The following is a 25,636-nucleotide window of genomic DNA, read 5'->3' as shown; positions in this document are numbered from 1 at the left end:
AGATTATTGGATAGAGATCCACTAATCTAAAAGGCTTGGGTTATTGGATGCAGATCCAATACCCACTAGGGGAGGATCCATTAGGGTTTGACAGGGGACCTCTATAAATAGGAGGTATTTAGAGCCTCATAGGCTAGAGCCTTTGCTTGCCTCTCCTATTCTCCTTCCCTTCTCCACCCTAGAGCAGGCCTGGAGTTTTGAGGAGCATCGTCGTAGCCCTGCTGTGTGGATCACCGCTAGAGAGGAGGACGCTTGACCTCCTTTACCCTCTCCTAAGGATCTGCAAGGAAACAAGGATATACGATCTCCCTAGGTAACACAATCTATTCTATACGTAGTTTTTCAGTTTCACGGATTTTGCGCACCAATCTTCGCACGACGACGAACATCTCTTTGGGAATTGAGGATTTTGTTTTCATGTTCTTCCGCTGCGCATGTGATGTCACCCCTAAAGATTTTCCCAACAATAGGCCCGTTGCTCGGACCGAGGGATGTGTAACTTATATTCGCTTGAGATACTATAATGATCCTTGACGCGATTGAGTAACTCCGCGGTCACAACAGAATCGGAATCGTGCAGGGATTTCATGACCTCCAGGGCTCAAACAATTTTCTCGCTCACGAGACATATCCCACCTAATGACGAACCACTATTCAAAGTTGACGTTGCAACCTCAGACCCCGACCTACCAGAAGAAGAAGAAGAAGAAGAGGAGGAAGTGGACATCTTGACTGACCTGAGGCGTTTACTGACCTAAGGAGAAAATGAGGGAAGAGGAACCTGGAGCACAGGAATGGACTTAGCCAAAAAACGAATGAGCGAATAGGGAGAGTGGGAAGGGGGTTTTATAGGGCAAAGCCCCACCAACCAAGGCGACCTTTCGCCTCCCCCTAGAAGGGCAGCAATCCCTCTCCTCGCCATAATGACCCCTAAAGAAGCATAAGTCCCGAGGCAAGCATCTTTGCCATGGCGGGAAATTTCCTGCTAGGGCAGATTTCTCGCCAGTGTAGAAGCTTCCCGCTAGGGCAGAAGCTTCTTGCTAGGGCAGAAATTTCTTGCTAGGACAGAAACCCTCTGCTGGCATGGAAGTTTCCCGCCAAAACTAACTAGGCGGGAAGATTCTTATCTAATTCATTTCGACCGAGGGCAAAGCAGAGCCGCTCGCCCACACTAGTCACACAGTGCCTGAACCGCGCTGCTCTATCACATCAATCATATAGTGCCCAAGTCATGCCGCTCGGCCACATCAGTCATACAGTGCCCAAACCGTGCTGCTCGATCACATCATTCATACTGTGCCCGAATCGTGCTGCTCGATCACATCAATCATGCAGTGCCTAAATTATGTCGCTCGATCACATCAGTCATATTGTGCCCGAATCGGACTGCTCGGTCACATCAGTCATATAGTGCCCAAATCGAACCGCTCGAACATGTCAGTCATACAGTGGCTCGACCATGTCAATCATACAGTGCTCGAGTCATGCCGCTCGACCACGTCAGTCATACAATGCCCGAACCATGCTACTCGGTCACATCAGTCATATAGTTCCCAAACCGTGCTACTCGGTCACATCGGTCATACAGTGCTTGAATCGTGCTACTCAGTCGCATCAGTTATACAGTGCCCGAATCATGCTGCTCGATCACATCAGTTATACAGTGCCCGAATCATGTCGCTCGGTCACATTAGTCATACAGTGCCCGAATCGGAGTGCTCGGTCACTTCAGTCATATAGTGCCCAAATCGTGCCGCTCGACCACGTCAATCATATAGTGCTCGAGTCATGCCCCTCGGTCACATTAGTCATACATTGCCCGAACCATGCTGCTCGGTCACATCAGTCATACAGTGCCTGAACCATGCTGCTCGGTCACATTGGTCATACAGTGCCCAAATCGTGCCACTCGGTCACGTAAATCTTCAGTACGTGAGCCATCCAACTTGGTCACACCAGCCTACAACGCCCAGGCCTTACTTCTCGGTTATGTTGGCCTTCAATAACCTGATCGTGACACTCAACTGCATCGATCCTTCGGTATCTAAGCTAAGGTGCCCACCGACTTCGATCAAATCACCACGCCCAGCATCGAGCAATGTCACTTGCCTAGTCAAAATTCCGATAATCTTTCCCAACGAACCCTGTCTAAGACCGATCTCCGCTCCTAGAGGTCCCCGGCAAACCACTTGTTGTACCACTAGTCATTACACGGGCAGGCCTGACTTACGAGATCACACCGTGCCATGCACTAAGCCCCTCGGGGAGCGACCCGACACAAGTTGCTCTCTGAGGGGGGGGAGAGAATGATAGGGCACATTTTGGTAACCTGCCCTCCAACCATTATTCATAACCACATCAGTGTCACTGTCAATATACCAGACCACACCCCTCAGTCAACACCATTTCGTAAAGGTCAGACGACACCGACCAAGTATAGTGCCGTCCCACAAAGATTGGGACAGCGCTAACTGAGTACTATGTCGTCCCGCAAAGGTTGGACGACGCCAACCGAGTACAGTGTCATCCCGCAAAGATTAGGTCAACATTGACCAAGTACAGTGCCATCCTACAAAGATTGGAATGGCGTCGACCGAGTATCGTGTCGTCCCGCAAAGACCAGGTCCGCACCGACCAAGTATAGCGCCGTCCCGTAAAGATTGGGACGGCATCGACCGAGTATCGTGTCATCCCGCGAAAGTCGGGACGACGCCACCCAGGTATAGCATCGTCCTGCTAAAGTCGGGATGGCGCCGACCAAGTACAGCGTCGTCCCACGAAGATCAAGGCGGCGTCGACCAAGTACAGCGCCGTCTCGTAAAGGTTGGGACAACACCAAGTACGACACCACCGCTCAAACATCGTGACACCGAGGATGCCCAACATCTGCCTCAAGAGTAAGTCCGTCGCTTGGTGGGTCAATAACCATAAATATGGTAGGTACGGTTGGTCCCCTAGCGAAGGGATAAAAACCGACGACAAAGGCGATTCTTGGCTCATTTTCCACCCAGTTCTAACAAAATCTTCGGAGAGGTCGAAGTCGGGAGCCCCCTTCCCACTGCGTGTAGGGACAAGTGATAGAGAGGGAGGCGACCAACCAAGGAGAGTTTCCAGACCTTGAAGCCAAAGCCCAAGCTCGACCTCACCGGACGACGATCTCCATCGCTCGTGCGACGACGTGGATGATCTTACACACCCAGGACTGGATCAAGTTGTGCTGACTCCCTCTGCCACGACGTAGGTATGTTACGAGACACATTAAACATATATATTTGATTTATCAATTAACTTAAGTATTAGAGGAGGTATTATCCGATATAGTTTTGTATGATTCAAAGGAGTTCATCTTGACATCATATTGAAAAAAAAAAAATCAGGTTGACTTAAAAAAAAATGATCATCTTTTTTAAAGGAGTACAGATTTATAAAAATAAAAATACGAAAGGAGTTATTGAAAACTAATAGCTGTAAAGTTAAAAAAGGAAAAAAACAATTGTTCAGGATATATATATATATATATATATATATATATATATATATATATATATATATATATATATGTGTGTGTGTATATTTATATATACATCTATAAATGTATATATATATATGTATATATGTGTATATACATACATATATACATATATATGTATATATGTATATATATATATATATGTATATATATATATATATACATATATATGTATATATGTATGTATATATATAATATAATATGATATAATAACGTCGAAGGGTGTTGATGCAAAATAAAAGGACATTTTTAACGAAAATAAAAAAAGTACAAGACCTACATATAAATATTCCTGCCCCTTAAGTTAAATAGACAGAACGGCAAGAAGGCCCCTTTGGAGAGATTTCTAGGAGGCAAGCGGTGGCAGTGGTGCCGGCTGCAACGGCGACAATGGCAGCGTCGGGTGCTGGTGGCGATCAGGACGAGTTCTACCTGCGTTACTACGTGGGCCACAAGGGCAAGTTCGGGCACGAGTTCTTGGAGTTCGAGTTCCGCCCCGACGGCAAGCTCCGCTACGCCAACAATTCCAACTACAAGAACGACACCATGATCCGCAAGGAGGTCTTCGTCTCCCCCGCCGTACTCCGAGAGTGCCGCCGCATCATCGCCGACAGCGAGGTTCCCCCCTCACCCCTTTCGATTAGGGTTTCGATTTCTAGGGTTTATGTTGGATTTGTTCCTTTTGTGATGATGCTAGCCCTTTGTGCGGTTGGTTTTGCTGCAGATCATGAGGGAGGACGACAATAACTGGCCGCCCCCGGATCGGGTCGGCCGGCAGGAGCTGGAGATCGTGATGAACAACGAGCATATCTCCTTCACCACTTCCAAGATCGGGTCCCTCGTCGACGTCCAGGGTAGCCAGGATCCCGAGGGCCTTCGCGTCTTCTATTATCTTGTTCAGGTTTGTGATGTTTCAATTATTGTTCCTTTTGGATTGTTTGTTCTTTCCGGTTCCTACTTGTTGCCCAATGAAGAGCGGTCTTGAAGGTAGAATGCGAATGGGAGGGGTAGGAGAGGCTTAATGAAATGTGTGTGCATGTAGAATAATAGAAAGGATCTTAGTTGATGAATGTTCTCTTAGCTGTTCAATTTCTCTCCTTTTCTTTTAAAGCTTTGTTATTCTTCTGCCCTTCAATTTTTTTTCAGCGAAATTGTAAAAGCTTTAACATGATGTACATAATCTCCGATGATATCAGAGTTCAAAAATGTTGTCTTCAATAAGCTATGCGCTTTTCCTTGTCATATTAGTCCTTTTTCACCCAAGCAAAATTAACAAGTCAATAAACTATGTGGTTTTATCCTCTATTGATATGATTGACTTGCACAATGTCTTCCTGATCTCCAATGATTTGCACGACTTCAGAATCTGCACCAGGATTTGAGAGTCCGGTTCATCGTTAATCCTTTTCAGATAAATGTTCTCATAGCTGTTTGAATCTTTTTCCTTTTTTTGAATTCTCATTATTACCCGACCTTCATACTATTTCCTTAAAAAATGTAAAACTTTTATGGTTACTCAACTGAAGCATGTATTAATCATTGATGGAATCTCAGTTCAAAATATGAAGACTCTTTATAGGATAATTAGCAGTCAATGTCAGACCGGTCCTATTTACCCTAGTCAAATTAGTGGGTCAATAAGCTATGTCTTTTGCTTTTTGATAGACATGACTGACTTTTACGATTCAAAAATACTTTTGTATCTCCAAGGAATTTTGTGACTTCAGAATTTGCACCAAGATCTGTAAGCTTCAGCAGCTCCTACTTAAGAGTTTGTGCTTGGCTTCCAAAACACCAACATTTTGAGCTCTTAATATTCTCTCTAGACAGAGATCGGTATGATAGGTGATGATAGATGTCGTGATGTAGTTTGCCTGATGTTGAGTCTAAGCCATGATGATTCATGGGTGAAAAAAATGAAAGAACTTGGTGTTGAGATGTGGTGGAGGTCGTCAGTGATCAGGATTATGCTATATACACTTGTTGTGTGTGCACTATCATTTAGATAGAAGCCCATTGTATATCCCATTTTGTTTTTGGTTCCAGCAAAGTACTATTAGTTTTACTATGCCTTTTATAAATCTGATTTTGCTATAGGTCCCTTAGTTGTGTAAGGCTTTCCATCCATCTTAAAAACAAGAGTAAACTTCAATTTTTCATCTTCTGCTGTATAACCATTGTGTTTAAGGTATTTGTCCGTCAAACAAGTTTTTTATTACCTTCCCAGACATATTTATGCTTGTTAATTTGACGTTATTTTTTCTAATTCTGATGTGAAATTATCATGTTCAGATTTAGACAGATTTTTCTGGTAAACTGGTATCAATTGGTTCTGTTTCATGAACTTTCAGTTACTGCTCTCTAAAGGTAGCTTTGCTTCATTCTCCAGTCATAAGAAAATATCTCAGGCCATGTGATCAGCTTTTTAAATGTAGTTTTCGTAGATTTTTTTTAAAATCAATTTTTTTAGGTATTCACTCTTAATGAGTTGCAATGGTTTATACTTTTTCCCCTCACACTAAGGGTTTGCAGATTGAATTTACTTTTTCAACATGCTGTACATATTCTAAGCTTAAGACTTGTTGATTATTATGCATACTTCTCATCCTTTCTACTACTTGATAAAAATTTTGATGTCAATGAACTAAAATATTTCATTGACAATGGTGTAGAGTGTCTAATTGTGTATTACGATTTATCTTTTCTTTCTTTTGTATCTTGTTTTTGCTTTTTAAACACTGTTTGCTATTTTCATTGATTGGGCTTATAGTGAAGAAAAAATTGGTGATGACTGAATATTTTCTCTTCTATATAGTGGCCATTTTGGAAAGAACTTTATTATTGGCTATCTTGTTGTAGAGAATTATGAAATGGATACACTTCTGGATGATACTGAATAGCTAATTAGTATATGCAATAGATTCCACTAAATTCTTGGAATTCTTTTTGTAATAAAACATAGTTGATGTTAGTAACATCTTTCACTGGCAGCTCATAATAGGTGCCTAGGATTTTTTTGTGCTTTCGTATTTCTACTCCTTTGTTAGGAAAAAAGAAGCTTGATTGTGTGATGGCTGGGGATATGATCAGTCACAAGTTCTTCTGATGTATGTGGATTATAGCTCAGATTTATTCAGGCTCTTCATAAATTCTATCGTCTCTTTGGATACATCTAATAAAATTGGAATGATACAAAGAAGATTAGCATGACCCTTGCTCAAGGATGACACACACAAATTGAGAAATGTTTCTCCATAAATTCTATTCACCTTTTCTATTCTCTCTGAAGTTTTGAACTCAAAATCCAAGACATGACATTGAAGCTTGTAGACTGGCTGCATACACAGGCAAGATTAACCTGATAAAAAATTATCAATCGCAAGGATAGTATTGGTACAAGATAATGATTTAATGTTGTATATTATGTTCCTATGATTGGTATTTTGCTTAATCTGATTGGATTTCTGGGGATGTCAGTCCTTATGTAAGATGTTTGGATAAATTTCCTTTGTATCCAGCTTTTGTAGTTGGCTAGTTAGACGAAATAAAAGCCATCTTGGAGTTTGAGTTATCATGGAATGGGTTTTCAATGCCATTAATTTTTGGCCACTGTATCATTAGCATTATTGAAAATAAATTCTTTAGGTTTAAATAGGTACCAATAAGTTTCTAGAACAGAAAGATGTGTTTTTGTTTGTGATCAAAACATTAACTTTATCCTCTACATGAGCATGGTTGTTTTATGAAACTTTCTCACTTTCATGGTGGCTCAGTGTTAGTTCAATTTGTTGGGGCCAATTTGGAGTAAAATAATTGGTATATTGCCATGGTTTAGCTCATTTTACCTTTTGTTTCATTATGTATACTCTTCAGGAGTCTACTTAAGACGCTACTTAGTTCAGAAAATTTAACTCAAGGACTTGACTATATTTCATATGGATCATAATAGCTTTAGTCGATTATGAGGATGCAGCTTTAACTTATCATATATTAAACTTCTACATGCAAAACCTTTTGTAAATGTGTTTAGCTTGTCTGTTTCTCCTTAAGGCATGGATCTATTTCTGCCTTTGAGGTAGTTTTCTTTTGTTTCCTTGAAAAATCTTGTTCGCTGATTGTGGTTTGTTGAAATTTTAAACCACTAAGCAGTGATCTTTGGAGGAGGAATCTAAAACTTGAACTTTGTTGAATATGGACTATGAGCAGGTTGATGGTTTTGCCTTGCCTTCTCTTTCTTTCTCATGTATTGGTAGGCTTACTGTCTAGTGTTTGAGTAACAATAAGTTCACGACAAGTTGTAGTTCTGAACAATTACATCTGAGGTTTCTTTCCTTTGCTCATCACAAGTTTAATAATTCTGGAATTGACTACCTCATTATACTTTGGCTTTGTACTAGCAATGGCACAGGTAACATCTCTATGTTGTTTACTGGATGAGTCTAGGCCACCAAAATTCTTTTGTGGCTTTCTTTTGTCAACATATTATGTTGAGGAATATACTCTGTCTTTACTGTATAACCGGGACAATAAATTGTAGCTCCAAAGAAATAGAACTGAATTTATATTCTCACATCAAAGAAGCTCAGATTCCACAGATTACAACTTCTCTATGAAGCAATAATAGCATATATGTTCTAGTTCTAATATATATTTATGCTCATGTAATATGGTGACAACTTCACAAGTCATTACATATTTGAAAGTTTATATTCAGTTCTTCACCCTTGTTAAAAAACTCACCAATCATGTTCTGGAAGTTGTTGATGGTTAAAGTTTTTAGATGAAATTCATACAGAACTTGAGAAAGTTGATGTAGCTGATCATGTGGCAGTTTAGTGGTCTTGTACGATTCTCTGATTAATTTCCACCAAAAGAAATAGGTTAAGTTGTTTGGTTCCATCTGCTATTTTGCGGAATTGAGTGCACCAATAGAAATCTTATTTATGCATTTCTTTGTCCAGGAATGCTGGTTTTGTATTTCTAACTCTTTTTTCATCTCATTGTTCTAGGGATTGTAAAATGTTACGTCGAGCAGTATATTCGAGATATCTCGTCCTGTATTTGGTTTTTGTCGCGATTAATAAGTTTTTATTTTGCTTGTTGCAGGATCTCAAATGCTTTGTGTTTTCCTTGATTTCTCTGCACTTCAAGATTAAGCCTATTCAGTCATAAAGTTAAATCTCCGCATTTCTGCTTCTCTAGACTTGGATCTATGCTCCCTGTCAGACTTGAGTTTTGAGGCACGCTGTTGATGAAACCTTATCTAACCAACAACCCTTGATGTGAGACAATTGACCCGTAACACCTTATTGATTCTGTTGGTTGTACTCTTCATATATGTTGTATTTTGAAAAACTTGGTTGTGTGAGTTCATGAAGCTTTTTTCCAATTCGAAACTCTCTCTTATCATTGTTTGTAGGATGCGGTTTTATCAATTCAGATATAAATAAACTATTTTTATTGAATTAAGAATAATAGCATACAAAATTGAGTTTTATATCAACTATAATGTTTTTAAATGAAATTATAATATTTGTCATTTGTATAAAAATATTATAGTCGAGGAACAATGACTCAAATTATAATACAAATTTTAACTATGATTTTAAATATATATTTTTATATCGAGTTGGGAATCAAAACATATAAAAGCCTTCATCTTTATGCTAGTTGATAATATTTCTAAATAAGGTTACAGAGTACTTTAACAAACATATGCTGTAAGTATGTATGAAACTATTATAATTAAATCGATTTAACTTATGGAACACATTCGATGTGAATGACGTGTGGGTATCCATTTGAGAAAATGTTCAATAGAAGGGGTTTTCTCAATAATTCACCCATAATTTTATTATTCAAAGTCGAAAATTGTTATAAAAAATAATTATATAAGTTTATATATACGTATATGCTAAAATTAAGTTTAGGAGTATATAAATTAAATTATGCCATATTAGATAATTTTGATCAAATATTCATTATTTCCTATTTCACGACATAGTAACGTGGGGAAATCGAGCACGAGACGTGAAACACGTTCGACACAGCCTAGCGAATCTGGATTCCATGAACCGCTCCAACCCGACATGTCGTACCCGAGACACGAGTCTCTTCACGGACCAGGGCTATATGGTAATTTAGAATATCCACTATATGAGATCACCAAGACGCCTTCTCCCCGAGCTCTCAAATCTCCTCCAGGCAACCTTCGCCCCAAAAGCGCTTCTCCGCGCCGAGGCACCAATATATCAACTGTGTTCGAGTCGAAGCTCGAATCTGCCATCGACTGTATTCAGGAGGTGGAGGAATCCCTTTGATTTGGCTCCCTTTTTCTTTTATCCACTCAGATTATGATTAGGTTTTGGTTGTGGTTCAGGGGAAACCCTAGGGTTTTCCCTGTCGGCTTGTCGATCCTCTTCTTTTTCTTGCTTGCTTTCCTTTCTGTTTTCTCTAATTCTTACCTCCTCCTTCCCGCCCTCTGCCCTTTTCATCTGATTGCTTGGTATGAGCTTGAGATTGTGACTCAGCTTGCATTGACCACTTTTGTGACGACTTCTTAGGTTCAGCGTGATTGGATTGTGAACGATGGAGAACGATGTTCCGCTGCAGGTAACCAGCTGATTATTAACTTTGTTTTTGCTATGTATTTTAATTTTGCATTTCCTTCTTCTTTGACGGGTTCTTATGTCATTATAGGCTCAAGTTTTATTTGTGAATCTTGTGAACAGGAATTTTAGATATAACAGTGACAAAGAGCTACATGACAGTGATGGCAAAGCTATTTCGACTTTTGGACGTGATTCGTGTACTTTTTGTACAATAATTGTTCGTTTGGTTCAGTCATGATATGGGTGTCATTATCTCTGACTGTGAGATATTAAAAAGAAAGTGTTTTTTGTTAATTGGTAGTACCACGACATCCTCAAGCATGCCTTGGTGGGTTTCTTGTGACTAATTTGCACTCAGAGAGGTGAGGGATGGAGTTAAACTATATAAAATGGATTTATGACAGTCCAAGAGTATGATTTTTCTATTCCTCAGTTGACTTTTATGAATATCTAAGTATGATCTGCCACATGTGAAATTGGTTGCTGGATAGACGACCTGGTGATGAAATTAAATGATAGTTGTTAAGGGGAGGGCTATTGTTTGGAATTTGCTTTGTATTATAGGTAGATAGGTCCTTCTGCAATGGTGTAAAATATATATCCTTACCAGCCACATAAATCTCTTCCGCAAATCGTGACCCTGACTGTTTATGTTAAAAACAGTGTGTTTTGTTGGTGAATAAGTAGAAATCAAAACTATTGTACTGTGAGATGAGCATGCAAACTTTAAATGTATCCAAAGTTATCAATATGTACTGGAGTAGGATGGAGAAACAGCGCATTCTAGAAAAGGAATGGCACACGTAGAACTAGTTACAAGTTTGACATGCTCATGGAAGAGAACCTTTGTAAGATGTCAGTGCTATTCCTGGAGTAGAATTTGGCCTGATCAGAAAGACTTTATAGCAATTATCATCTTTCGTTAGATATTTGATGCCAGTGATTTCAATAGGCGCTTGGGCGACCCTAGTGTTTTATTTGGTTAAATCGAACCTACTAAAGTACCAATATCAGCCTCCCAGCATCCCTCTCGCGACTTCCCCAACCCTAACCTTGCTCGTAATTTTGCTGCCGACATTTCCTCTCCGTTGTCGTTGCTCTCCGTTGCCACTGCCATTGTCGTTGCTCACCGCTGCCACTGTTGTTGCTCGCCGCTCCCGTTGTTGTTGCTTGCTGCTACCGCTACTGCTGCTCTCAGTCAGCAGCATCGGTCTTACTCTTATGCTGCACTCTCGTTACCGTTGCCGCTGCCACTATCGTTGCTCGCTGTTGTTGTCGCTGCTTGCCAGTGTTGCTGCTTCCCGCTACCACTGCTCGCTGCTCGTCGCTCGTCGCCGCTGTCTTACACTTACTCACATCGACTCGATAGTATACTGTTAACAGTATATTAACAGTATACTAGTAACAGTATTTTTTTATTTATTTATTAGATTAATAATATATTATTTTAATTTTAATACTGCTATTTTTTATTTATTTGAAATTATTGTTACTGATTTGAATTTTGAGATTTTTTGTTAATGTGATATTGTGATTTTGCAAGATTTTCTTAATTTAATATCATATTTTTATTTAAATAATTATATATATTAATTATATTATATTTTGTATATTTTAGAATCTCGTTTCGCTCGGGCGAGCGCCTAGCGCCTCGGGTGTTTTTTGACCTTGGTGTCTTTTGACGCTTAGAGCTTTTTAAATCACTGATTTGATGATATATGAAAACATATGCTTTTAGTTGAATCAAGTGCTAAATGGTAATTGGGGTTGTATTGATGGGAGCCTTGTGCACTAGCCTACCCCATATTGGTTGGTGGGTTGCATACTCTTTGTTTTCATATGCTAGCATTTAAAGCAATTGGTACTTTCTTGCTTGCTTTTGATTTGTGCTTGAAGCTATTTGATCGGGTAATTTTTAGGAAGTTAAGAAATTTGTTGGTGTCTTTAAAGATAGAGGGAGGTGGTTTCGATCCTGTGCAAATACAGTAAGAAGTATGTCTTTGATCTATTTGGAAGGTCTGTGAGATAACACCTTTTCTACTTTCAAAATGGTGATACTTCTCAATTTCTGTTTAGGATCCAAGCATCTATTCATATAATATGTTGTAAGAATTCATGGACAGATTTTTATCACTGTTTTATGTGGTATAAGTGTGTACTTGGGTTTCATGATTTAACCACTATGCAGAAACCAAGACAGCTTATTTCTTTATTTTTTTTTTTGGCATAAATAGCATTGACTATTGTTGGAGCTATTAATTTTTTAAGGAACTTATTCTGGAAAAAAAATGAATGTTTTCTGTTTGTGGAGTATAATCTAATGACGCTTTTCATTGCAATACATTTTAGAGTAATTCCATGAGATTGAGCATTCATTACCTTTAGTACATGATATGCTGACCAATGCCTATTTCTGGTCCAGGAGATCATGTTGGAATTTCGTGCAGGTAAGATGGTCCTCGATGGTACAAGGGTGGTACCAGATACCAGGAAAGGGCTTGTTCGTATAGGAAGGGTATGCCTTGTTCTTGAACCAGTTATTTAAGCAATTTTGTTTGAGATCCAACTATATGAGGTTACACTATATGTTTTCATCCTTATCTTTCCTAAAGTCAATTTGTAATTTTTTGTGAAATTTCATCATTAGAGTGAGGAGGGATTAGTTCACTTCCAGTGGATTGATCGAACCCAGAACGTCGTTGAAGATGTATCCTTCTGAAACACATATTACTGACATTTTAACAGCTACTCAATTGTTGATTACATAATGCACATAATATAATTACATCTCTGGTTTTCTTTTTTTAGTAGCATCTGTTTGACATTTTAGCCGTGTCTTTTCAGTTTCCTTTTTGAACAGGCTATGCTGGGATTCCTCTGGCCTCCTTTGTGTTAATTACTTTTTTTTTTTTTTTCTGGTAATGGTTGTTTTTAATGTGCTAGCTGTCTCCTGTTGATCCTATCCTTTCGTGATTGACTAGAATTTGCATAGGTGTTATCTAGCTTTCTGTTTGGTTAGCTGCTGGCTTTTATCATCTCTTCATGTTCCACTTTCTAAAGAACTTTTTGAGCATTGCTGTCATAGATTTTCTTGACCAGATAACAGGATCAGATCATCTTCCCAGATGAAGCTGTTTTTGAGAAGGTTCTTATTTCATGCCACCTAGTAATGCCTTTTGGCTTTATTTTTGCGGGACCTAAATGATTCCCCTGGGTATCAATGTCTTTCAGGTGTCTCAATCCTCTGAAAGGGTGTATATTTTGAAGTTTAGACATGATAATAGGAAGAGCTTCTTTTGGATGCAGGTTAGCTGACTTGAATACTGTGAGCATTTGAGAATTTCTTTTATCATTTACATCAAGCCTTTGGATTTTCATCCAAGGTTTCAAGTACTAGTCTGATACTGGTTTTGGCAACTGGTTTGTACCTGTACAGCGGGTGATATCGACCTGTACTCACCGCTATTACTAAAAAAATTAAAGAAAATAAATACCAATTAGTACCGGCCTACACGAAACCTTGTTCTGAACTATTTTGTACCAATGAATCGTAGGAGCCAAGAGCTGATGAGGACTCACAAATATTCACCTCCGTCAATTGCTACATTAACCAACCTTTAGGTATGTCAAAATCCTTGAGGCACACGTTTGTGATGTTTTGTTTTTCTGATTTATTGTTTTCTAAAGTATGACTCTTTATCAGATCTAATGGGAGAAGATGAGGCTGAAGCTTCAGTTCCACCTCAAATGTCTGACATGTCTGACAATACAGTGGAGGATGATTTTTCATCCAGGTGTGCATACATTTAGTATCATTCTGATGCATAATTATGTAGTCAACTACTTTTAACATACTTTGTCTGTAGAAAAATTTAATATTATTTTTTTGTGTAAAACAATTTTCTTTCATAGTAACTTCTGTGATTACTGTTACTATTTAATGTGAGCTAGAAAATCATTATTATTTTATGTTGACGGGATAGCAGCAAATAGGACAAATTGGGGTTCAAAGTCATTTAATAACTAAAAGTAGATGCTTCCAACACAAATTAGTACCTAACAAATTTTGAAATATCTGATTACAGGAGTAGGGGATAAACCTCAATTCTATATATAGCATAGTAAAAAGCAGTTGAAATCAAAGTTCTAGATTTTGGGCCCATCCACTTGGTATCATTCTGCAAAACTGGTTCCTATTTGTTTGTTTGTTTCTTTTCTTGTAGGAATTATTGCATGTAAACTCTAATTGCGGTTGGACATTCTGCAAATTTTTACATCATATGTGCCCCTAAAAACATTGAACACCGCTGACAAGGTACATCTGGGTATTTTCTATGTTATGTGCTTAGATGTTTTTCTATCAATTTTGCAATAGTAATATGAAACTAATTTTTTTAATATATATATATATATATATATGTATATATGTATGTATATATGTATATATACATACATATATATACATGTGTGTATATGTACATTTTATGCGATTACTCCTTTAGTTTCAAAAAGCATTTTATGTTTCCATGAGAAAGAACTGTGGTATTAAGGGTAGTCCATATAAGGCAATCATCGCCTTTGGCATGATCGTTGACTAGCCGAGATACTAATTGATTACCATCTTTAATCTTGCCACGCCGAATGGATTTTTTAATTGCTCATGCATAAGTGGAGCATTGTAAAATTGTTATTTGTTGATGGCTTGATAGCTTTCTTTCGAAGACTCCTTTGGGATCTTTTCATGTGTAAGTGAGATCCTTTCAATTAATTCACTGTCAATTGCCTTACAATTTCAAACTTATCATGTCCTGATAATTCAAGTAATTTATTTGTTTTAATTAATTATTGGCACTATAAACTTTTTTTTCCTTCGTCTTTGGCTAGCTGGCGTAGTAACTGCGGTAGACTTGTGAAAATTTGTCTCTTCATTTTTTCACAACTGTCTCCTTTATGGCTCAACGAGCTTCTCAATTGGTTGAACAGAAGTAAAGGTTGACCTTCTTTCTTGTTGTATTGCTGGGCAATGGTTGGTGTATAAAAACTGAAAGTTATATCCAAATCACCAATCAGAACAGAGATGGTTACACATAGATGATTGTTAGGAATGTAGTGGTTGATAAGTCACTGTTTCCTTCTTTGGAACTTGATAATATATAATTTAGTTCTTGGATAAACTGATCAGTTGTCTCTTCCTGTAATTCACTTTTGCACAGGGATGAAAATAGAGAATTCGAGGTTCTGATGAAGTCATAACACAGAACTGAGGCATGAAACATGAGGCCATATAAGTTAGTTAATAGAGGTCTATTCAACTACCATAACAATACATTAGTGAATATGGAGGAGGATGCAATTACCTTTTCCCACCTTATCTGGCTGTTAGACAATTCTAGCAATTTGCAATGGAGTAGACCAATAATATGATTTTGCACATTTGTTGAACCACTTGGCATACCTGTGGTAGGTCTTAATTTATAGTTATCCGCATTATGATGCATTTAAAGATAGGAATCTTGGGGATCTTATCCTTCTATTATAGATAACATTTAATTTATATGCTTATGGTTTTTGATAATTTTGGTTGGTTATAATGCTGATTGGAGAAAGAGCAAGTGATTTAAGGTACTTATACAACTTACTGTAGGACCTTGGGCATTTCCCTTGAGCTGTTTGTTGGCATGAGTTGTGATGGTAGAGAGAAGGGAAAGGTCAACCTTTGCATGAGCTCAAACTGAAATGTAATGTCAGAGGTAAAATAGACAGGGGGAGGTCATAACAGATTGAGGGAACGTTTAAGTCCAAATCTCATACATGATGGAATTCATGTTCATTAAGTTGGAAATAACATGTGATCATCTGTAGGGTAGTTGACTAACAAGTCTTACCAACATGTGGGATTTGGTAAAGAAATTCTGTTTATGTGCCTGTCTTGTCACTTGCGTATTCCATTGGATGCCGTGTATTTTGTTGTTCTGCTGCTCATACTGCTGTTTAGTAAGTGAATGTGTATTTGTTTGGATCATATTATATTGGAATTCTCAAACCAAGTCCATTTGGAATCATGCTTAATTAGCATAAAATAAATACTTCACTTATTATATTTGCTTGTACTTAATATCTTCATAAACTCATTCCCTTATTTTAAAATATGTTCATGATCTAACTTATTTGACAATAAAAAGAATTTTCACTCCAGTGGAGTAGAGGTAAAAGTTGACCCACTTGTTTTAGTTTCTCCTTGAGATAGAATGTAACTCTTCCAAAAGACCTTTTTTCCCTTCAGTATATCCTACAAATATATCCCAGTGTTTAAGTTTTAGTATTTTGATTCTTAATATTCAAACAATTTTAAGCAAATTAGCGCAAGGAAAAAAATAACAATGCACATTAATTTATTTAAGTTTTCATTATTCTGAAACATGTTTGATTGAAGAAGCAAGTTTTGCTCTCTAAATTGTACTAAGTGGAGCTTTTTTTTTTTTTTTTGAATTTCTCACTTAAAAAGTCATTCATAACTTTACACAACCAGAGGCCAATTAGTTGCGCTAGCATCTACACATTCTTTACAATCTGTTCTTATCATGTCTTCTAGTAGTTCCAACTTTCTATTTAAGCCTCTTTCTGGGTCATTGATGTTTTTCTTTTATCATGTATGTTTAGAGCTGGAAACCTGGTTGATCAAAACATAGCTGGTGAATTAGGTGGAGAAGTAACCTCCTCTGCCAGACCTGTGCAGTTGGCAGACCTGCAGAGGATTTTAAGAAGCATTCAGCCAGCAGGTATCATTAAGTGTTTAAGTTCTAGTTGAGGAATCTTAATGGGGACCAGACCCTTTAGCTTTTCTGCCTTGTTATTATAACTTATTGTCCTTTGTTTGTGTTCTAGATGCTATTGAAGATCCTGATGCAGGTAAATTTTAAACATGGTTCAATGTTTATTTTGTACAGTTACTTTCTGTAATGCTGCTAAAATCATGAATTTTAGGGTTGGGATTGGGTGACATTTTAAAGCCCGATTTGGTCTTGCCTCTAATAGAAACATTGCCAATTGAACAACAGTTGGCACAATACTTGCCTGAGGTACATGCTAATAACTACAATATGTAAAAGTAGTGCTTTCTTGCCTGTTGCACTCCATGATACTTTTATTATTATTAGGGTTCCTGGAGTCCTGCTGATCTCATGGAACTGTTGCAGAGTCCACAATTCCGTCAACAAGTAGACACATTTACTCATGTAAGAAATTGTCTCCATTTGGAAAATATGACTTTTGCCTAGTTTCCAAAAACGTTGCACTTTTGAATGTCAAACAGGTGCTTCGAACAGGACAGATAGATCTGTCGCAGTTTGGAATCAACCCGAGTAAATGTAAGTTTCTTTGTTCAACTTGATGACCATTCTTCTGCTTGGAGATTATGTTCCCTGTTGCCTTTATCGATCAAGCTCTTGTGTGCCTCACTTGTTGGAAATGTTAATTCTTTTGTTCTTGTGCATAAATCAAGTGTCTTTTAGATTTTCTGTTCTTACTAAATTTATGGTAATAGAAATTTGCACACTGAAAATATACTTCAACATGGTTATGAAACATCACTGCATGTTGCTGCAAGTATATAGTTGCGCTGGTGCATTATTGTTTGCTGCGAAACCTTCTGTTCTGAAGTGACCAAGCTAATCAGCAACCTTTCAGCACATACAATAGTCTTGATTATGAGAAAATAAAACCATGAAGTGCACTCAGCATCTGCACCTTGAACTTGTAACCCGAATAGCTAAAATCATGTTGGTAGTCCATTTAGATAAGATTTCTATTATGATTTGCTTTGTTTTTGTTGTTGTTGCGATGCTTGAAGTGATAGCTGAAGTTAAAAGCTTTTGCAGACAAATTCACCGTCCTGTCTTTCCTCGAGGCTCTCGAAGACTCGGTGGCAAAATCATCGGAGGCTGCAGGGTCCAACTCGGCGCAAGATGAGAGCAAGGATTCCCAGTCGCAAAGGTGTGGTAGAGGTGACGCCATGGACGAAAGCTGACAGCACCAGTTGCTGGTGATGGGCAACATGTTTCTTATGTTTAGCTAGAATCTGGGCAATTTTGCTTTGTTTAAGTGGGAAATGCATGTGAAAATTGGATGGTTCATGATGATTGTAACATTTTTCTTTAAAAAAAACATTGATTTAGTTGCATTCAACAATAAACTGTCATTTATAAAGCATTTTATATTATGCATGCCTATGAGCTTGTAAATATTGATCCTTGTGCAGTTGTCCAAAGTAAGAAGCGAATGGAGATGGAAGTAAGCTGCAGCTTACACAAAAACAACATCCGACGTAGGCGATCTCGTAAGCCTCACAAATTACAGGATGGCAATATCCATAGACGCCCAACTGTTTCGAGTATTTTTCGTCCACAGCAAACAAATTAAAATTGGTTTGACCATTGAAAGAGTTTTGTCAAATATGCTTCTAATGAAGTCTTGAAATTGAAATGTGACCTTTGTGCCATTTGACAGAAGATACGAGTGCTTTATATATTACAATATCAATCTTATATGTACATTAAAATTTATGTTGAACTCTCTGTCCACACGATAAAACTAGATTAATTTGACTGCATATCGGATGCGTCATGAGCATCTCTACCTCACGAGAACATCTCGACAAAAGGATGCCTCACCAGATTGGGCTTTCACAATATTATAGGCAAAACGAATAAACCTCACAAGAACATCTCGACGAAGAGATTCCTCACCGGATTGGGCATGAATGCTCGATCTCACCAGATTGGGCATAGAAAGTGCGACCTCACCGGATCAAGCAAAAAATAATTACCTTCAATTACCAAAAAAAGAAAAAGAAAAAGAAAAAGAAAAGGCTAAAACCCAAACCAACTTGATGCAATTTACCGATCCAAATCAATCAGTGCACAAATTAAAGGAAAAATTAAAAATAACCAGCCTAGATTTAAGGAACAGTATTTTTTTTCTTTAAAAAGTTAAAACTTTCCTACCAGAAGTCACTTTTACAATATCAATCATAATAATAATAACAACAACAATAAAATTATAAGTCTCGATTATTCTAGATTAACTATATGAGTTTTTTTGATGTCATTAAATATTTTTTTTGGTAAGTAAAAGTAAATTGATTAAGTGTGAAGTTTGTACAAATAACTTTTTCTATACAAGCCATACACTAAAGCTTGATATCTCATACAGTAGTCTAGGAAGAATGGTCTCACTCTACAAACTCATCTCCAAGAGTAATCAAACAAAGAGGTAGTCATGACTACACATGTTGTAGACTATAATTCATAACTGTAGCCAATAAATAAAGTATAGTTATGACTACACATGCTGTAGACTATGACGCATAACTATAGCCAACAAATAAAATGTAATGTCCAGATATGTCAAGACTGCTTGTGGGTACAATACATTATTAAAACAGATAACTACGGGATACATACAATTCTTCAACATCATTCCCAATATCTTTAACTAATAGCAAAATTGAATATGATAAAAATATCATTCTCTCTTCGTGTAAAGTGCTCCATTTTGAGATCGTGCTCCATACATGATCTTGAGTCTCTAATAATCTCTGTCAAAAGCTGAGCATTGTTTGTGTGTCGATGCTTAAAAATTTTGTTACATCTATCCTTCCACATCCACTAAATAACGTATTTGAAAGTAACCTTTGCTAATTGTGTAAGAGGCCATTTTCTTAAGAAACATTATATGAGTTCGCATAATTCCTGATGCAAGTTTGGCTACGGTAGCCTATTGAGTTCAAATCGTCGAAGAATCTCCTTCCATATCCATTTAGTATAGTCACAAGCAAAATAGAAGTGGTCAATAGTTTCTTCCCGTTGCATACAAAAGGAGCATCGATTAACAAGATAAATACCTCTTCTTTTTATATTGTATATTGTAGGTAGTTTGTCAAGAAGGGCCTGCCATGTGCATAAGGAATGTCTCTGTGATCCCGATCGATCCCATGTCCAACTACTTGGGATCCACTTATTGTTCCTTTGCTTGATCTGATTCCATGCTGATATAGTACTAAATTTATCATTATCATGAGACCAAATAAGCATATCAGAAGAGTTGTTCATGATTGAAATAGCTGTGATAGTCGGCCAAAGTGATAACATTTCAGGAGAAATAGGATTAGGGAGACACCATGTACCGTTAGTAATGAACTCGGAAACCTTCCAATCTTTGGGAGCTCTAAGATCTTTTTGTATTCTGTTACCATATAATTGAAATATATTCTTCCCATTCACCCAAGAATCATACCATATATCAGTACAGGTTCCGGAAGAGATTGCATAGGAAATGTGTTTGATTAGCCAATTCCTTGCCTTCAAAATTTCTTTCTAAGCTATAGAGTGATACTAAAACTTCCCAAATTGATTCCTTAGAAAATCACCTAGTAGGAACCCATTGTAACTATAAGGAACATTTGTTTTGCAAAATATTCCACAATTTTTGTACCAAACATGCTTTATTCCACTCTCTAGTATTTCTCAAGTTTAACCCTCCTTCATCTTTCGGTTTGCAGATGTTTTCCCAATTTACCATATGCATTATTTTACCATTTATGTCATTCTAGAAGAAGTTCATAAATAACCTTTCAATATCTTGGAGAAGTCTAACAGGCAGAAGAAATACATTAGACCAATAAATAGAGTAAGAGTATAATACCGAATGGATGAGTTCAAATGGTCTTGCTTTTGAAAGAAGCCTATTTTTCCAAGAGGAAATTCTATTCTTTATTTTTTGTAGGATAGGCTGACAATGGATTGTGTGAATACCAGTGAATATGAGTGAAAGACCTAGATAAGGAACTGTCAGACTTCCCTCACTAACTCCCAGAGTGTGTGTAATAAAATCCTTATCCTCAATGCAAGGACCCATATAGACTTTACTTTTTACATGATTTAACTGAAGGTTATAAACTATACCAAAATCATTCATAATAGTAGTCAGGTTCCTCACTGAAGTTGAATCATTCTGAAGAAAGATAAAAATATCATCTACAAAAGTTATATGTGATATATGAATAGAACCGGGATGAGGTACCTTAATGTTGCCATCGGAGACTTCTTGTTCTAACATATAGCTGAGTCCTTCCATTACAATAGTAAAGAGATACGGAGAGAGTGGATCGCCTTGTCGGATGTCATTCGTGCTCCCAAAAAAGCCAATAGGTGAGCCATTGAAGAGTATAAAAAACTTTGGAGTTTCCAAGCAATATTGAATCCAATTAACCCATTGCCAAGGAGCATCTTATAGATAAAGTTCCTATTAATTGAACCAAAGGCTTTTTGTAAATCAGCTTTAAAACAGATTTTAGTCCCTCTTGCTTCCGAGTGTAGATCCGTTACCAAAGTCATTAGCAAAAAGAATATTATAATATATACTTCTTTCTTTGATGAAAGCAGCATGATTAGGACTAATGATCTTGTGTATTACCCTTTGTATTCTATCTATCAATACTTTGGAGATGATCTTGTAAATAAAGTTACATAATGATATGAGTCGATCGTTCTCTAGTGAATCAGCCCTTGTATTCTTGGGAATTAAAAAAATAAAAGTGTAATTCATCTATTTAAGAATATGACCCGAAGAAAAAAAATGTTGGTAAGCTTTAATCACATCATTACCAATAATAGACCATGCAATTTGGTAAAATTCAGTTGGAAATCCGTTCGGACTAGGGCTTTTGTGCTTCGGTGACTTAAAGACGACTCTTATAATTTCGTCATCTGTAATTGGGGCATTGAGGATTGAAATGACACCCGAATCAAACTTTCTAGTTAGCTCCACATGAATGTTATTAGGTTGCACTGCTTGATTGAGTAAGGAATAAAAAAATTGCTCAATGTGTGCTTTAACCTCATCTAAATTCTCAATAAAATTATCATATTTGTCTCATTTTCTGATGTGGTTAATAACCCTTTGAGTAGCAATGGAAGTATAGAAAAACTTAGTATCGAAATCCCCTAGAGTAAGCCAATGCTGTCGAGACTTCTGCTTTGCAAAACTTTTCTCTTGCTTTAAGGCTTGCATAAAGTTATTTCTAGCTTCTGTCTTTTTATAGATAAGATTCTCATCATGGGGCTGAAGTTGCAGCTCATGTTGCATTGCTATTAGTTCCTTTCTGCAAAATTGAACCCAGGTGGTAATATTGCTAAAGACGTTTACATTCTACTCCTAAGTGTTGCTTTACAGGTTTTGAGCTTTTGACATAAGATGTAAGGGGGGGAACTATGCACATTAAGATTCCAAGCTAATCTGATAACATCAAGGAAGTGAGGATGAGTACTCCACATGTTAAAGAATCTAAAAGGTTTCTTACCTTTGGGTGTTGCTTTGTCTGCGTATATATACATTAAAGAATGATAAAAAAATAATGGAGCATCATACTCAAGAAGTGAATCAGGGTAAACTGTTAACCATTCTTGATTAATCAGATACCTATTGAGTCGAGCTATTATTTTTCTGTTAGCAACACCTTAATTACTCCACGAAAGTCAATTACCCACATATTTCATATCAATCAATACAGTAGTAACTATGTAATTATTAAAACTTTGAAGTTGGCTTTCTGAAAGCTGTCTACCCCTCACTTTTTTATTTGTGTACCGAACAAAATTAAAGTCACCATGAACAATCTAATGTACATTAAGATAGCCATTTGCAATGTTAGTCAGTTCAGTCCATAGAATATTTCTTTCTTGCATACTGTTTGAAGCATATATACTAGTGAAATTGAATTGACAACCATTCTTTTGGTCCTCCACCTTAAGATGGATGAATTGATTAGTAGCAGAAATAAACCAAGCATTAATAGAGTTAGGATGCCATAAGACCTATATTTTACCAAAAGTTTCATGAGAGTCATTGGTAAACAGTTCTGCGTCTAGCCATATTAAATTCTTTTGAGCATGAATGTGCGATTGTTTAATTTTAGTTTCCACAAGAATAATAATATCATATGCGGCATACTTAATTATTCTGTTGAGCTCCCGATATTTTTCAGGCTTATTAAGTCCACGAACATTCTAGTAGGTTATCTTCATCAGAAATAGAACAAATGGAAAATGAAGTAAGGTATTCATCCTACAACTTTGGATGGACAATATCATCCTTTTTCTTATCCTTAGATTTTGCATTTTCCTCCCGCACAATATCCTTACCTTTGAAGGCTTTATTCCTATATTTATCCACTTCATCCGCAACTTTAATATACCTTGAGAATATCTTGACTAGAGAGGTTTGTTGGGGCATGAGTTAGTTGAGGCAGAATATCTTGACTGGAGAGGTTTGTTGGGGCGTGGGGACGGATCCGATAATATATGATGAGATGAAGTTCCTGACTTCTACTTCTCCTGTTCATGAGTAACATGAGAAACTTCTGTTATGGAAGGCTCTGACATAATAAAAAAATATAAAGTTTCTGATTTGTCCTTCTATCTGCGGTGGTGTCCCTGCAAGTTGGAATACTCAATCGTCTTCGCCACCACCGATGCTACTGCCACTAGAGGAGACTCGATTTGTTGCTGAGGCATATGACATGGCCAGTGGACCTTAGTGATCGATTTCGAAGTTTGCTGATAAGCTCCATTTGCATAGCTAAAAGATAAGCAACTCTAACATCGTTGTGGCCTCTAAGAATATGAGACATGTACCTTACAGGTGTTCCCATCAAGATCACGATAAAAGACCTCATTAGAAAGATCTTCGTTGGAAGAAACTAGTACACATGCTCGTGCAAATGTTAATCTCATCTGCGCAGCTGTTGCTTTGTCGTTGTAGAGTGGTTGTTTTAGAGTGCTACATAACTTTGTAATAAAACGTCAACTCTAAAGATGTAGAGGAAGACCTTAAAAGGATACCCATAAGGGAATAGATTGTAGGCTGTCTAACTATAAACGAACATCAGAAGACCAATGTCGTAGAATCATTGGATGGCCGCGAATAGTCCAAAACCCTTCAAGGACCTGCTATAAATCTTCTTCAGAGTATAGCTTGCAAACAAAGAAACCGTTCTCCAGCATATGAAGATCAAATGCCGATGTTCCCCATCTAGTTTTGATAAATAAGGATAGTGGGAAATAGGATGTTTTGAGACTTGCCACATAGCCAACAATCGCCATAGACCATGTCTTAATCAGCTCTGCGGAATCAGTAATCTCGTACATAATAATCTTCTTATCAGCCTGAACTTCCATAGCAAAGAAATCTAAGCTGAGATATGGACTTCCAACCGGAGTCTTGAAGAGGCTTGTCCAAGGCTGAGGGTCACTGGAAATGAGAGTAGGAGGCTGCGATCTAGAACACGACTTGCTTCGATGCTGCTTCATTGAAGAAGCATCTCGCCAGAAAGAAGATAGCGGAGGAGCAACTTAAGAGGTAAGGGCATAGAGCCTTGCCATCGAATCTACCCTCCCGCCACCATCGCCAGCCCCAGGGACCATCGCTGTCGTGTCCCTACAACGTTGGAAGCAACCGATCTATCGCTGGAAGGGAGACGGTGGACTTGCCTGCAGTCGTCACCTCTTCCCTCACCTTGCCGCCGCACCTAGGGAGAAGCAGCTGCTACAGGAGATGACTGTCACTCGCCCTAGGGGTATGTAGTCACTATAGGATTCTGATCCCTCCTCTGGTCGCTTAGAATTGCACATCAACGATCTCCCTCCAGATCTAGGGAGAAGCAACCGCCACCAGCCCAGGGAGAAATAGCCGCCGTCAACTTAGGAAGAAGCAGCGCTGCCTCCTCCCTCGCCCTAGGGAGATGCAGCCGTAGTCACTCGCCCTAAGGAGAAGGAGCCGCTACAGGAGTCTGATCCCTTCTCTAGTCGTCACTACAGTATCATCGCCCTTGGGAGAAGGAGTCGCTATAGGAGTCTGATCCCTCCTCTGGTCGTCATTATAGTATCGTCGCCCTAGGTAGAAGCAGCCGCTACAGGAGTCTGATCCCTCCTCTTGTCGTCGCTACAGTACCGTCACCACTATAGTACCGTTGCCCTTAGAAATACGTTTATGTCATTAAATACTGAAATCAATGAAGATCTACGTTCATGAGATCTAATATAATTTTACCTTGATTATCAATGACGTTATCCTTTACCTTTTTTTATCTTGATTTGAGATCGACATTAGTAATATTAGTGTCCATATCAATCACTAAGCTTTAACAAACTATGATCAAGTAGAATCACTCTACCCAACCCAAGCCCAATCTTCGCGTGAACTTACTTGAGTTAGACTATACCCAACTTGATTAGAATATATTTTGATTGACTTCATCTAACTTGATCATAATTAGGCCTAGCTTGACGAGACTAGATGTGCAAAATCAATCAACCTTCATGAGTGACCTTAGCCTGACCAATCTTAGGTCATGATATTGTGCATGACTAGTTTGTAAGCTATTTTTTGAAAGAAGTATTATTATATGTGCCTCCTTAATGTTTCAAATCTTTTACCTAAG

General features: G+C 37.9%; 2 protein-coding genes and 1 non-coding gene across 3 annotated transcripts; all 3 read left to right on the top strand.

Moving 5' to 3' along the window:
- Window positions 1-3,843: 3,843 nt before the first annotated feature.
- LOC103971717 (protein mago nashi homolog) lies at window positions 3,844-8,918 on the top strand. The gene is made up of 3 exons (XM_009385810.3): window positions 3,844-4,147; window positions 4,254-4,430; window positions 8,636-8,918. The coding sequence occupies exons 1-3, from the start codon at window positions 3,920-3,922 to the stop codon at window positions 8,699-8,701; spliced, it is 471 nt and encodes a 156-aa protein (XP_009384085.1). The 5' UTR covers window positions 3,844-3,919; the 3' UTR covers window positions 8,702-8,918.
- Window positions 6,686-6,788, top strand: LOC135653457 (U6 spliceosomal RNA). The gene has a single exon (XR_010502421.1). It is a non-coding gene; the product is annotated as a U6 spliceosomal RNA (small nuclear RNA).
- A 774-nt stretch (window positions 8,919-9,692) lies between the features above and the next one.
- Window positions 9,693-18,362, top strand: LOC103971716 (26S proteasome regulatory subunit RPN13). Its single transcript, XM_009385809.3, has 14 exons — window positions 9,693-9,831; window positions 10,093-10,141; window positions 12,563-12,655; window positions 12,788-12,847; window positions 13,247-13,285; window positions 13,372-13,446; window positions 13,695-13,761; window positions 13,844-13,934; window positions 16,801-16,919; window positions 17,026-17,049; window positions 17,125-17,219; window positions 17,298-17,375; window positions 17,453-17,507; window positions 18,018-18,362. The coding sequence occupies exons 2-14, from the start codon at window positions 10,118-10,120 to the stop codon at window positions 18,164-18,166; spliced, it is 969 nt and encodes a 322-aa protein (XP_009384084.1). The 5' UTR covers window positions 9,693-9,831; window positions 10,093-10,117; the 3' UTR covers window positions 18,167-18,362.
- The last annotated feature ends 7,274 nt before the right edge of the window (window positions 18,363-25,636 follow it).

This window comes from Musa acuminata, chromosome BXJ3-11 (genome assembly GCF_036884655.1).
Source record: "Musa acuminata AAA Group cultivar baxijiao chromosome BXJ3-11, Cavendish_Baxijiao_AAA, whole genome shotgun sequence".
NCBI lineage: Eukaryota > Viridiplantae > Streptophyta > Magnoliopsida > Zingiberales > Musaceae > Musa > Musa acuminata.
Note: the sequence above shows the minus strand (reverse complement) of the source record. Positions and strands in the feature narration are given on the sequence as shown.

What these genes read in the sequence shown, in the direction of transcription:
- LOC103971717 (XM_009385810.3), top strand. Translation starts at nt 3,920, where the DNA reads ATGGCAGCGTCGGGTGCTGGTGGCGATCAGGACGAGTTCTACCTGCGT. An exon ending in GCATCATCGCCGACAGCGAG is followed by an intron (nt 4,148 to 4,253) that starts GTTCCCCCCTCA and finishes GTTTTGCTGCAG; the next exon opens with ATCATGAGGGAGGACGACAA. An exon ending in TCTTCTATTATCTTGTTCAG is followed by an intron (nt 4,431 to 8,635) that starts GTTTGTGATGTT and finishes TGCTTGTTGCAG; the next exon opens with GATCTCAAATGCTTTGTGTT.
- LOC103971716 (XM_009385809.3), top strand. Translation starts at nt 10,118, where the DNA reads ATGGAGAACGATGTTCCGCTGCAG. An exon ending in AGAACGATGTTCCGCTGCAG is followed by an intron (nt 10,142 to 12,562) that starts GTAACCAGCTGA and finishes TTTCTGGTCCAG; the next exon opens with GAGATCATGTTGGAATTTCG. An exon ending in GGCTTGTTCGTATAGGAAGG is followed by an intron (nt 12,656 to 12,787) that starts GTATGCCTTGTT and finishes TTTCATCATTAG; the next exon opens with AGTGAGGAGGGATTAGTTCA.